General features: G+C 34.9%; 1 protein-coding gene across 2 annotated transcripts; it reads left to right on the top strand.

Moving 5' to 3' along the window:
- The first annotated feature begins 1,642 nt into the window (after nt 1-1,642).
- LOC121740276 (polycomb protein EED-like) lies at nt 1,643-4,212 on the top strand. Of its 2 annotated transcripts, none has more exons than XM_042132932.1 (7): nt 1,643-1,801; nt 1,894-2,033; nt 2,171-2,342; nt 2,456-2,995; nt 3,079-3,231; nt 3,655-3,771; nt 4,010-4,212. In XM_042132932.1, exons 1-7 carry the CDS (start codon nt 1,778-1,780, stop codon nt 4,100-4,102), a joined length of 1,239 nt encoding a protein of 412 aa, XP_041988866.1. In that variant the 5' UTR covers nt 1,643-1,777; the 3' UTR covers nt 4,103-4,212. The 2 variants fall into 2 exon arrangements, with proteins under 2 accessions (XP_041988866.1, XP_041988867.1); XM_042132933.1 differs by having other exon boundaries at nt 2,171-2,346; nt 2,460-2,995.
- Nucleotides 4,213-13,618: the final 9,406 nt, after the last annotated feature.

Here is a 13,618-nt window from a genome sequence, read left to right as displayed (position 1 = left end):
AACGGGCGTAATATATTTTGTGTGTCGTGACTCGTAAGTCGCAGAATTTCGGTTGGCAGAAATTCTACTGCATGAAGTAGGAATTTTCGTAGAAAATTCCTACTTCATTCACACGAGCGAAATTTTGTGAGTCATGATTTGTATGAAACAATATTTACGCGACCGCAATAATTATTATTCTACGACTCACAAAATTACGCTCGTTTGGCCTCACCCATGGGCAAAAGTAATGTTCCGTTTTTACCCTTTGGGTACGGAACCCTAATAATTGGGGCAAGTCCGGCCATGTGTTTGGGTTCCTGGGCATCAAACATTTTTTAACACGGGTAATCCGTAATTTATAAAATAAAACAACGGCTTAAAAGAACATAATATTATTTACATAAAGTTATGAGCCCAAAATCATAATTTTCGGTGATGGAGGTCAGGTTTAGTTCATGATAATAGAATAGTACCTAATAGCACGTTTATAATAGAATAGGTAGAATAGATATTATACTTGAAGTTTTAACATTTGGTTTCACGAAAACTTTTATTGACATTTTCTCTTGTGGTAACTTCTTCTTCTTCTTTTAAAAATGGCCGCCTCGGTGAGTTGCCAATGTCAGAGTGGCTTAAAGGACTTTGCTCTATGTAGCGAAGGTCTGGTGAAGTAACAAGACGTGTCTTTATAAAGCCCGCGAAAATGCAAGTCAAAATTCAAATTTAGTTTTGCTGGGAATACGAAAGAGTGACGTGTTTTTGTATTATTTTCCTAAAATTGTGTTATTTCGGTGTTTAATGTGTATTGTTGGTAGAATATTAACCATTAAATATTCGATGTCGTGCAGAAGTGTGGGCAAGTGATACAACTTCAAGAAACTTCCATTTTGTGTTCCCTCCAAAACTCCATCGAAAGTTTTAGTAAAGGGCAACGATATCAAAATACTTAGATACGACGTATGCCGTCAAAACTGTAGCAATGTTTTTGCATGCAAAATGTGTATCGAGAAAATATTGTCGTCCTTTTTTGTCTTACAGTAATAGCATATACGACTTTCTCTTTCGTTCATTTTACGCTTCGCTATGATTTTTCTCTTAAAATGGAAGACAATAATTTAAATATGAATAAAATCTTAGTAATTACGTGTGAAATATTACACCTTTGGCTTTATTTGTATTCTTCGTTTTGTTACTGCACTGTCGGAAGGCACATGACAGCATTCTGGAGCGAAATGTAGCGAAAAACAACGCGGTAATTAATGAATGAACACGTCCGGCTGTTACCGCGTCCTAAGGCACACTGCTCTCAGATGAGTGAGCTCACTCATTTCGAGGGTGACACATTTTAGCGCTGACGATTGTATGGAATGCCTTTTCTAACGTTCTAATTCTATGGTAAAGGGTCTTCCACTTTACTAAAACAATTGACTTGACTCATTGACTTTACTGACTACTTTTTTAGACTTTTACTACTTTCGACTTGACGATCATCTGGAAAAACGACTTTAAATTTTTTAAACTTTTCACGAAAAAATTATTGTTTCCGCCATGGCCATGGTATTAAAAGCCGAGCGCCATATTATAAAAAAAAATGAAATTGACGTTTCCAACTTCAAATTGACAGTTCTGTATTGACAGTTGAAAACAGTTGAAACTTGAAACTAGCCGCGGCAGCAAAGCTTTTTGCAAAATTCAGCTGATAAAAGCATTTTCTGCATTTCCAGAAGTTTGTTATGCTTAAAACTATTTATATGGATCACAAATAAAAACTAGCCTTTGCCAAAAAACATTCACAATGAACTTTTCTGACAACGAAGCGGTAAGTTTGAGGTTAAAGATTTCTCCTTTGTTTACTGTTTATAAACCTAATTAAATACCTACTAATTCTTATTGGGTTTTTATTATTTTTAGGATGATACATCAAGTGTAGATAGTACATCGAATACTGACAATACATCTCGTAGTGAGACACCAACCAATTCACGAGCCAAAAAGCGACGACGCGGAAAGAAGAAAGTAAATAAACAAGTTAAACCGCCTTATAAATTTAAGTAAGGAATTTTACTAAATTGGTACTTTATAACATTAACAATTACTTTGATTAACAATCATAATATGTTAGACTCATAGAAGATTGTTTAACTATGATTACCTATTTGTTTAACATTCAACACAATATTTATTTCAGCTGCAGTGCAAAGGAAGATCATGGTCAGCCTTTATTTGGGTGTCAGTTCAACCACCACCTGGGTGAGAATGAACCGCCAATATTTGCCGTTGTTGGAAGTAACAGGGTGTCTATCTATGAATGCCCTGAGTCTGGAGGTTTCAGGTTTTTGCAATGTTATGCTGATCCTGATGTAGGTTTTGTTAAATGCTTTGCAAATTATACTTAATTTATAAAAAGATAACTTGATCTAATATATATGTGACAAAAAAAAAATTATTACTTATCCTGTTTGTATACTTGCAGGTAGATGAGACTTTTTATACCTGTGCATGGTCCTACGAAGAGGAAACCAATTTGCCTCTTTTAGCTGTTGCAGGCTCCAGAGGTATTGTCAGAATATTCCATCCAGCAACACAAACATGTATCAAACACTATATCGGCCACGGGCATGCTATTAATGAGGTCAAATTTCACCCGAGGGATCCTAATCTGTTATTGTCAGCTAGCAAAGATCATGCCTTAAGGCTATGGAACATCATGACTGACGTATGCATAGCAATTTTTGGGGGTGTAGAAGGACATCGAGACGAGGTATTGAGTGCCGATTTTGATCTGAAGGGAGAGAGGATTATGTCCTGTGGAATGGATCATTCCCTAAAACTGTGGAGACTAGACAAGCCCTCAATGAATGAAGCTATCAAACAAAGTTACAATTTCAATCCACACAGAGCACTGAGGCCTTTCAATTCTTTGAAGGAGCACTTCCCAGATTTCTCAACGAGAGACATACACAGAAATTATGTGGACTGTGTAAAATGGATGGGTGATCTCATTTTGTCTAAGGTGATTAGATTTAGTCTGTATATTATAGCAAAAGATTTTGTTTTATTTTAATATTTTTTAAATATCTGCTATGAACTCCTTAGTCCTGTGAAAATGCTATTATTTGCTGGAAGCCGGGTCGTCTAGAAGATACAGAACTGAGGCCAGGAGACAACTCGGTGACTATAGTCCACAGATTTGACTACAAGGAGTGTGAAATCTGGTTCATTAGATTTGCTGTGGACTACAGCCAGAGGGTGAGATTATTGTATAAATTATATTATATCCTTATGAATTTCCTGATTGATCCCCTCACTAATAAACATTTTTACACAGCAAATAACACAATGGCTGCTACTCTTTGTCTGGCTAACTAGAAATAAAGGCAAAAACAGCTGACCTTGAAAAGTTATACACTGCATAAATATAAATTCTACTTGAATTGATATTTATGCAGTGTATTTAAATATCAATTCAAGTAGAATTGGACAGGGAAGGTAAATTATTGTTACAACTCAAAATTTTAACCAAGCCAAAACAATTTGGTTCATTTGTTGTCTCAGTTAGAGTGAACAAAGATGACAAGAAAGATTACTGATTATATAAACCATTATACACAATAGTAAGATCTATTTTCCTGAATATGTAACCAATTTAACAATTTCCGCTGCTGATTCCAGGTGATAGCCCTGGGCAACCAGTGCGGCAAGACGATGGTGTGGGAGTTGGGCAACGTGGCGGGCGGCTCGCGGGTTTCGCAGCTCGTGCACCCACGCTGCAGCGCCGCCGTCAGACAGGTCAGTGCAGCGGTTGTTTTTTTTACTGGGTTAGCAACTAAGGGCAAAGGATAAACAACTGCTGCCACAATATGAATGTGAAGGCCAGGATTGAAGATTTTAAAAGAGAATTAGGTTCTGGATTTAGTTTTATGAATAAAAAAATTTGTTGGGCACTTAAACATCCATATGTGTCACTTCGTATTTTTTCAAAAAGGGAACTGAATTTATTTTTCATCTTGATTTTCTTTTGTTGCAGGTGACACTATCTAAGAATGGTAAAATATTACTGACTTGTTGTGATGATGGCACAATCTGGAGATGGGACAGAGTCAACAACGGAAGTGTGTGAACAACAAATCTTAATCAAGATAATAATCAGCCATGGAATAATTGATATGAATGAAAACAATAATATAATACTTATTAAGACATTTGAAATAAATCAATACAAGAACTGAGGTAAATGAATTTTATTAATTCTATTTGTTTTAATACCTACAGATATTTCCTTATGGGAAAATATACAATAATTAGTTTCTAGAGGGTTATGTGGGCAGTTATAAATAAAAGGGTATAGGTATGTCAAATAATTTTATTCACCAACAAATCACGGCTACGGGTCAACAGAATGAATCACAGGGGTCTAGGTGTTATCTCGTGAACTATCCGCGCCAACCACCTAACGTGACTGCATCATGCTGTTAAAACTTGAAATATTATGCAAACTTTTTTGCTGGGGTCCTAAATGTGATCGCACATTTATCAGTATGCACGCGCCAAACGCGCCGCAATTTTAGAATTCGTTGTATGAAATTATGTGAAACCTTGCACATTCGACGGCACCGTACTTGCAGCATTTCGTGTGCTATGCTGTATGCAGTGCGTTCGACGCGTACGGTGCTGACAAATGTGCGACCAGCTTAAGTATTCGAGCGACCAAAGGTAATTTCGCTGTTATATAATATGCAAAAGAGGCCATGCTCAATAAAAGATTGTTTCCTGTACACTCAAGTTCTCTTGTAAAGTAGACTAGTTCATCAACGGAAAGCCAATTTAAGACGACGGACACTTTATTGCCTTTAAACATGAACATGCCCGTCAACACCGCTAATGACTAGGATTTGCATAGATTTTGCAGTTGATGCTGCAGCACAAAGTCCATACAAAACTGAATGTAATATGGTGATCGCAGTTTGTAACACCCTTCCTATAAAATCTATTTAAATAAATATCACTTGTGTACGAAAAGATATTCAAATAAGATTTTTAGTTCACGAAAAAGATAAAACTTAAAGGGAAATGTCATTCGTAAAAGTTTCTGCTAAGGGCACATTATATTTCAAGTTTAACAGACATGTGCATATTCTAAACACCAATAAACAAGTCTATCCTACGAACATTGAGTACAACCTAACAACTAATTACACTTAAGTTTAAATGACAGTGTAATTGAATTTAGTCCATTTTTAATTAAATTCAGTCTTTAAAATTTGCTACAAATGCAAGCAAATCTATGAGATCAAGAAGTAGTCGCTTATATCACCATTAAAGTATGCGATTTGATTTTTAAACAAAATTTAAACCCTAAAATCTTATTTTTGACCACCATACTTTGCTATCTAACCAAATCACATAATATAATGACAATTATAAGTATAGAGATCACATAATTGATTTTTATAAAAAAAAAATATGACATTTTTATCATAAATAGTTTAAAGTTTACTGTGTGATAGATAGAGTGTGACATATAATTAAGCATTATTTTATTTAAAAGGACGAATATTATTATCATGATTTAGTTTCAAATATTCATAATTATTGTTTTATTATTCACTTTAAATATAATTATAAAATTCTGATTATAAAACTCCCAATAAAACAGGGTATTGTATTAAAACGTATACCGCCTACAATATAAACAATCATACAACATCACAACGAAATTATTGAGCTAAATTCTAGCTTTAGACATGTGAATAGAGAGCCGGAGTTTATCTATGCTAAACACTGCATAATGAGAACAAGCTGATCCGCCATTTTGTTTACAATTCTCAGAAACAAAATGGCCAATTCGTAAACCGTACAAATTAAAAGTTTATGTAATAACAATGTACATACTGATTACTTCAGTAAAAGTTATCAAGTAAATTAAGTTAAGTAAAAATAACAAATTGTACTATAAAATAAAATATCCTTTTTTTTCTATTTTTCAAACATTATTTCCAAAAAAAGGTTAAGTACATAATATATAAATGGTTAACCAAACATAATTTAAAGATATATAATGTTATCCAGCTCTCTAATCATAACACTCACAACAATAACAACTAACATATTTTTAACATATTATACAATTTTAAATTATTACCCTTCACAATATATCAAATGAATATCTTTCGCTTAAGCCTAAATCAATATCAAATATAAATTCATTAAAATCAGTGTTGTTCTTAGTGAAATAGATATTTATGAACATTACACACTACTCATACTTTATTTTATTTTTTTTTAGCTGACTAATTATATTTCCTTCCTTAACAGAAATATTTTTTATTCAAAGAAAATCATAAAGATTTTATTTAGTAAAAGATGAACCAAAAGTGATGATTTTTAGACTATTTATATTTTTTTAATAGTGAGATAGTATTTTACAGAGCATTATAGTGATTTAATCCAATACAACCTACTGATATATTTGTAGCCTTTTGTGTCCTAGTAATCGGTAATCTCTAAAATTAACTCCTCTATGTGCATTTATTGTATTCGCATTAACATTTTGAGAAAAATTCTACTTGCGTAGTAACTTGTACCAATTACTAATATATTTACTTAATGCATAACTACTCAAGGTCCGCCGGGTCCGTCTTTGGCTCAACACACACTGGGGCAGAATCTTAAGTTTTTTGCCTACAGCATATTCATCTCATTATTCTATTATTTAAGTACTAATTTCTGCTACCAAAATATGGAACGCGCGCATTGGCTTATCGACGCTTCCATATTTTCATATTATTATTTAAATTTGTACTATAATAACACAGGTCAGCAATAAATTTGGTGCCTGAAAACCAAAAGCTGTTTCTGTAAGAACTTTGTGCCCCGATCACATGTTTCTAAGAAATTTTCTTTCTATCAGCTCAGGTTTTTAAGATATTTCATTCCAAAGTTTCAAGAATCTAGAATTTTAGTCTATTTCAGAATCGCTTTACAACTATTGAAATAATTTATTTTCATGAATTTTGATAAAATATGTTTAGTAAATATACACAATATCTATTATTTAGATCTCAATTTAAATTGCATATTATATTTTTTTATTAAAAGAGAGTTGTAAACTAAACTTTCTTTTTTCATACAAAAATTGTTACTCCACGTAGTATGAGCTAGGTAAAGCATTTTGAAAACCGTCATAATATTGGGGAAATTAGTCATAACTCATTGAAACAAGTTACATTCTCAATAAGAAGTGTCTCCCTCTGGCATACATATTACAAAACTAATAAAAATGAATACTTTCAACAGCAATGTGATTCTGAAATGGGCTAAAATGCGAGATTTTTGAAACTTTGGAATGAAATATCTTAAAAATTTGAGCTGATAGAAAGAAAGCTTCATAGAAACATATATCGTGCACACAAAACTCTTATAGGAACTGCTATTAGTTTGCACAGGATACAAATTTTTTTCGATTTTGTTGACCTGTGTAATAGAACAATAGAGATGAATGTGCTTTGGCGAAAAACGTGATGCGTCGCTTTGATTCTGATCCAGTGTCAGTTGAGCCCTTGTGAGTTGTGTGACTTTTTCTAGTGTGCCGGACAAAGACAAGCACCTCTTTCATTGTGTAAATATATTTAATTGTAACAGGGTAAATATATTGAGCTACGGATTTTAAGAATCCTGAATGCACAAACCGTCATAATATTAAACTATTGATATTAAAAGTTTGGCTGCTGAGTGTATAGCTCTAGTCTATAAAAGTCGAAGAGATTAAAACATTTAGAAATCTTATCGTATTGGGGCGGTTAAAAGTTGGATAGGTGCAAAAGTCTTAGGACTTAAAAGTTGGAGAAAAAATTTAATCAAAGGGTATTTTCATTGCATTTTAAATATAAAAAAAAATGTATCACAAACCTTATTAGGGTACTTTATAACGGCAATATTCTTTGTAATATTATCCTAACCCTCTTACTAATAATAAGTTACACAGCAAGTATACTGTACAATTGTACGAGGGCTGCTATTTATGTATCCGGAATTAAAAAAAGAAACAAACATATATCATTTAATATGGTTTTATTGCTTTTCAAAATATTCGCCGCGATGATCGACACACTTTTGCATACGCTGGAACCAATTTTCATAGCACTTTTTCCATTCTGATTGAGGTATCTCCAAAACGTGCATTTTGAACGCATCAACAGCCTCTTCGCGGCTCGAAAAACGTTGACCACGTAATTTTTTCTTCGCGTATGGAAATAAAAAGAAATCGTTAGGTGCCAAATCAGGGCTGTACGGCGGATGACCAGTCAATTCGATCTTTTGACCCTCCAAAAACTGAGTTGTTTCAGCTGAGGTGTGACAGCTAGCATTGTCGTGATGTAATATGATTCTGCGTTGTCGGTTGTCCTTTCTTATTTCTTCAAAGACTTCTGGTAAACAAATGGTCGTATACCATTCAGAATTAACCGTTTTACGATTCTCTAATGGCACTGTAGCCACATGTCCATTAATTCCAAAAAAACAGGCGACCATTTGCTTCAAAGTACTTTTTGCACGAGTAACTTTTGTTGGTTTCGGCTCATCTTGGAACACCCACACCGTTGACTGTTGTTTAGTTTCGGGGTCATATGCATAGATCCAAGATTCATCACCTGTGTAGATATTATAAACGGCTTTTGACGTACCACGGTTGTATTTTTTTATCATTTTTTTGCACCAATCGACACGAGCCCGTTTTTGATCGATTGTCAAGTTGTGTGGAATCCAACGCGAACATATTTTTTTTACAGCCAAATGTTCGTGTAATATCTTATGTATGCTCGTCATACTTATGCCTAAGGACGCCTCTATCTCGCGATATGTAACATGACGATCACGCATTATTAGTTCCCGCACAGCATCTATATTTTGTGGGACAACAGCTGTTTTTGGGCGACCTTCTTTATTTTCATCCGTGAGCATAGACCTCCCACGATTAAACTCACTGTACCAGTGATAAACAGTGGTTTTTGATGGTGCTTCATCTCCAAAAGTTGCGGTGAGTTGAATAAAGCACTGTTGTTGATTTAGCCCACGCCGAAAATCGTAGTAAATCATTGCACGAAAATGTTCACGCGTTAAATCCATGGCAAATGAAGACACGCAATTTTCAAAATGACGCCACAATGGAAAAATAATTGACAGTCACATGAAACAAAATGTATTCTTCAACCAAAGAGTTCTATTTTCAAATGTTGTAATTACTTTTTAAATATTGTTCTTGTAAGTGGCCAGTTCCGGATACATAAATAGCAGCCCTCGTACATACTACTAAACTGTAAACTGTATAGACTCTGTGTAACGTGTAATTGTGTGTGTAACTTAAAAAGTAAAAACTCCTGTTAACTATTCACACGTTGAACGCATGTTTAAGAAGTGTTTATTAGTAAGAGGGTAAGTTTCCAAGTAGCTGACTATTACAGAGTGTTTGAATTTTAAAGATATCATAAAAAGTTAAAATATTGTCCTTGAAAAAACTCGATATCTAATCATTCACATGATTTACAGAACTGTTTCTTTTCCTCAACTCTACTCTCGCTAATCGCGTCTCACAAGTCACAACATCAAGATATACATCTATGTTACATACTATATCTAGTGATAGTTGCATTCGCAATATCGTCTATCTATAACTAGTCATTCTTTGTGAAGTTTTTTTTTAAAATCCCATGGATGAAAAAAGATGCAGCTCAAAGGTGTTTCATCTTTTTGCGATACGATACCGGGCCGATATCATAACCGATCATTACCGATCCGATATTAAATCGGATTACATAAAAGCGCTCTAAAAGACTATTTGCTGTTTCAGAACTATATTTTGCTGTACATACATACAAATACCCTACTTACGTGGAAGGCTCCATAAATATTATTATACTCATCTAAATCTACATCTCTATAAGCATTAGGTACATTGTGACATGCTTTAGCAATATAATATTATGCAACAAATTCTTTCGAATCTGTTTATCCGTCTACAAAGATCTATCAAAATTTGCCTGCATTCTCTGGAAGCGACTGTTCGCTAGTGATCCATGCTGCTATTACAATTTAGTAATTTCACTAAAAAGAACACAGCAATATTTTTTTAACATAGGGATAGGCAAGAGCATAGACTAGTAGTGGTTTTTTCTAGTTGCTCTAAAATCTTGCTTCATCTGACGATTTAAAAAGTTTTCTGACATACTCTCTGTCATGCAAATCTATAATAGTTTCTCGAGATAACAAAATACAGACTAGCTAATGAAACTCATGATATAAAATATGTATGTAACTGGAATGTTTTGTGCTTCCATCCAAATTCCATTATTTTTTTTTTCCAAATTCTATTATGTTGGGGATAAAATAAAAGATTATTTTTTTTACCTTTAGGAAATCCAACATATCAATTAATTAATGGTATAAAACCCATAATTATGAATCATTAAAGCCCTGTAGAATATGAATAAATAAAATTACAGATGTATTTGTATCTGTGGAACGATTTCAAACTATGATAAGACTTAAGTTTTCATTCACACTAAATTATTCGATTCCGTTTTCTATCTTGCTTTATCGTGAGGAAAGCGCTATTTGTACGGGTTGTTGCCAACCGTACATAATTAATATGCTTACACTTTAAGATTCAGTAATGTTGCGGATCATATTCATTTGTATTACGATTTACGTAAAATAAAGTCAGTCATCATTTATCCATCAAAGGGAGCGGTTTTATTTTATCATTCCCAATCGTTCTCCCTTAATTATCATTTATCTTTATCATACATCTTTAATATAATATTGGTTGTAAGGCAGGCTGCAGCAGTAGCCCCTACACCTATATTTTTTTTTGGTCCTTCGAAAATATTTTTTTATCAGGACTTTTATCATAATATTTCGGCGCGAGTGTGTGGACTTTATTTTGAGCTTTCTAATTATATTTTATCAAGACTTTTATGTATCAGTGACTTTCTGCAAAGCTCAAACTTTGGTGTACTGTACTGTATGTGAATTGGTGGAGTGTTTGTGTGGTGCTATCATCATTTCGCGGGCCGGGAGGTCTGCTCATCATCGCTGATCATCATCATCGTGACGTCGCAGCTCGCAGGTTTGCTGTTTCGTATCCCGAGCACAGCTGACTCAAGTAAGATTGTTCCTTTTTATCATATAATTTTATTTCTGATTTATCATGATGGAAAATATGTTTGAACGGCAAGTTGAAATTATCAAGGCGATTAATAGTATCAAAGTAAATTTCGGAAAGGATTCCGCGAGTAGAAAAACTCAGGAATATATTCAAAGAAGACTTAGCACTCTCGAGGAACTGTGGGTAGAATTTAAGCAGAATAACGAGCTTCTGTTAGGTAGTTCAGACAAAAATAATCCATATTTTACGGAAAATCATTTCGGGAAGATGGAAAGCATTTATCATACCCTAAAGCACACTTTGTCGACCTATCAGCCCAAAGAAGATAAATCTTCGACTGCTCCGCCTGAAAGAATTCAGGAATTATTATCAAAGCAGCGCACTAATTTCCGAGCATTGAGCCGCTTAATCAATAGCATCAATATTGAAGAAATCGCTGAGAAGTGGGAGATAGAAGAGGAGCTCCGAAATCTGAAAAGTCGTTGGATTGTTATTGACACGCAGCATTTAGAATTAGATGACTTTTTGCAAGGTTCTGATTTAGAATACGAAGAAGAATATAGTACCTACGAGAAGGAGTACAAGAATATCAAGCGGACGCTCCATAGAAAGTTATCATCTACGGCTCACACCCAGCAATCAACGCCGCAGCTGGAGATACCTATCTTCACCGGTAAATACTCTCAGTGGCCCACGTTTTTTGATTTATTCAGTGAAGCTATACATAATAATAGCTCGCTGACGAACGCCCAGAAAATGCAGCACCTAAAAGGGAAGGTAAGAGGAGAAGCCGAGCGATTGATCCAGCACCTGCATATATCATCTGAAAATTATTTAACAGCCTGGGATATTTTAGTTCATAGGTATGACAATAAGCAGCTTTTATTCACCAACCAAATTGAGACGCTGATAAATCAGCCGAGTCTTCAGAAGCAGTCGGCCTATGAAATTAAAAAATTACATGACACGTCCGTCGAGTGCATCCACGCCATTCACAACCTGGGGGTGGACACCAATACATGGGATCCCTTGCTTGTTCATCTTTTATCAAAAAAGCTAGACGTCGAAACGTTAAAAGATTACAAGGAAGCCAGAAAGGCGCCGCGAGAATTACCTGAGTTAGCAGAATTTATCACATTTTTAGAGTCGAAGTTTATTGCGTTGGAACCGATGCATAAAAAAGAGCGGGATGTTTTTCCGCCTACAACATCGAAGCATGTAACCAACCCAAGGTCATCAACATCATCGTATCAACCTGCAAGGAATTTTAGTCGCGAAAAGTATCAGGGTAAAACTTATCATACTCGTTCTACGAAATGCCCATTATGTTATTTTAATCACGATTTATTTAAATGCAGGCGATTTATTAATATGACACCAGCGTTGAAGTTACAAACAATTGCGAAGCATCAAGTTTGTCGGAATTGTCTATACAAGCATTTTGATAATCCATGCATTTCTACAAAGCGTTGCAAGGAATGCCAGGGTGACCATAATTCTTTGTTGCATGAGGCTTTTGTAAATACTGGTAGTTCCAGTTCAAAATTAGTTCGCCCTGAAAGTAGCCAAAATGACATTAAGCATGTTACTAAGCCGCATAACGTTAATTTCGTCGCTGGAGAAAATGAAGAAATCTTGTTGACCACAGTTTTATTGAAGGTTCTATCAGCTGACGGCTCTCTTATCACTCTTCGAGCACTTTTGGATCAGGGGTCTCAAATTTCTTTGATATCAGAAAATGCGGCACAGATGCTAGGACTCCGACGGCATAAATATCATGCATCAGTATCAGGAATAGGCTACGGATCAAAGCAGAGCAAAGGACTGCTGGAAATTGAATGTCACTCTATTTATGATGACTTTGGCTTTACGACACAAGCTATGATTATTTCACGTGTTATAAATAATTTACCAAATATTTCGTTTACTAAAAAATCATGGTCACACTTGCAGCATATCAACTTAGCGGATCCGGATTATAATATTTCCCGTCCTATTGATTTATTATTAGATGCCAGCGTCTATTCTCAAATATTAATGAGTGGACTTATCAGAGGGCCACCTCAGGCTCCTATTGCGCAGCAGACCAGGCTAGGCTGGATTTTGTCTGGTAATGTTAGGACATTTAACTGCCACGTGATTATCAATAATGTATCAGATTTATCAAAGTATTGGGAGATGGAGGAGATCTCAGTCGAACAGTCATCATCACTATCAGCCGGAGAAGAGTTTTGTGAAGACTTATATGCTTCGACTACAAAACGTTTGGAAAACGGCATGTATGAAGTATGTCTTCCTATGAAACCAAATTTTGAGGAAAAACTTGGTTCATCACGTCCGAAAGCAATTGCCCAATTTTATCAGTTGGGGCGCAAAATGGCTCAAAATCAAGTATTTTCGGACAGCTACAAGAATTTCATGAGGGAATATCAAGAACTAGGAGACATGGTTCCATATACCAAGTCTGGTGAGGGT

This window comes from Aricia agestis, chromosome 3, assembly GCF_905147365.1.
Source record: "Aricia agestis chromosome 3, ilAriAges1.1, whole genome shotgun sequence".
In the NCBI taxonomy this organism is placed as follows: Eukaryota; Metazoa; Arthropoda; class Insecta; order Lepidoptera; family Lycaenidae; genus Aricia; species Aricia agestis.
Note: the sequence above shows the minus strand (reverse complement) of the source record. Positions and strands in the feature narration are given on the sequence as shown.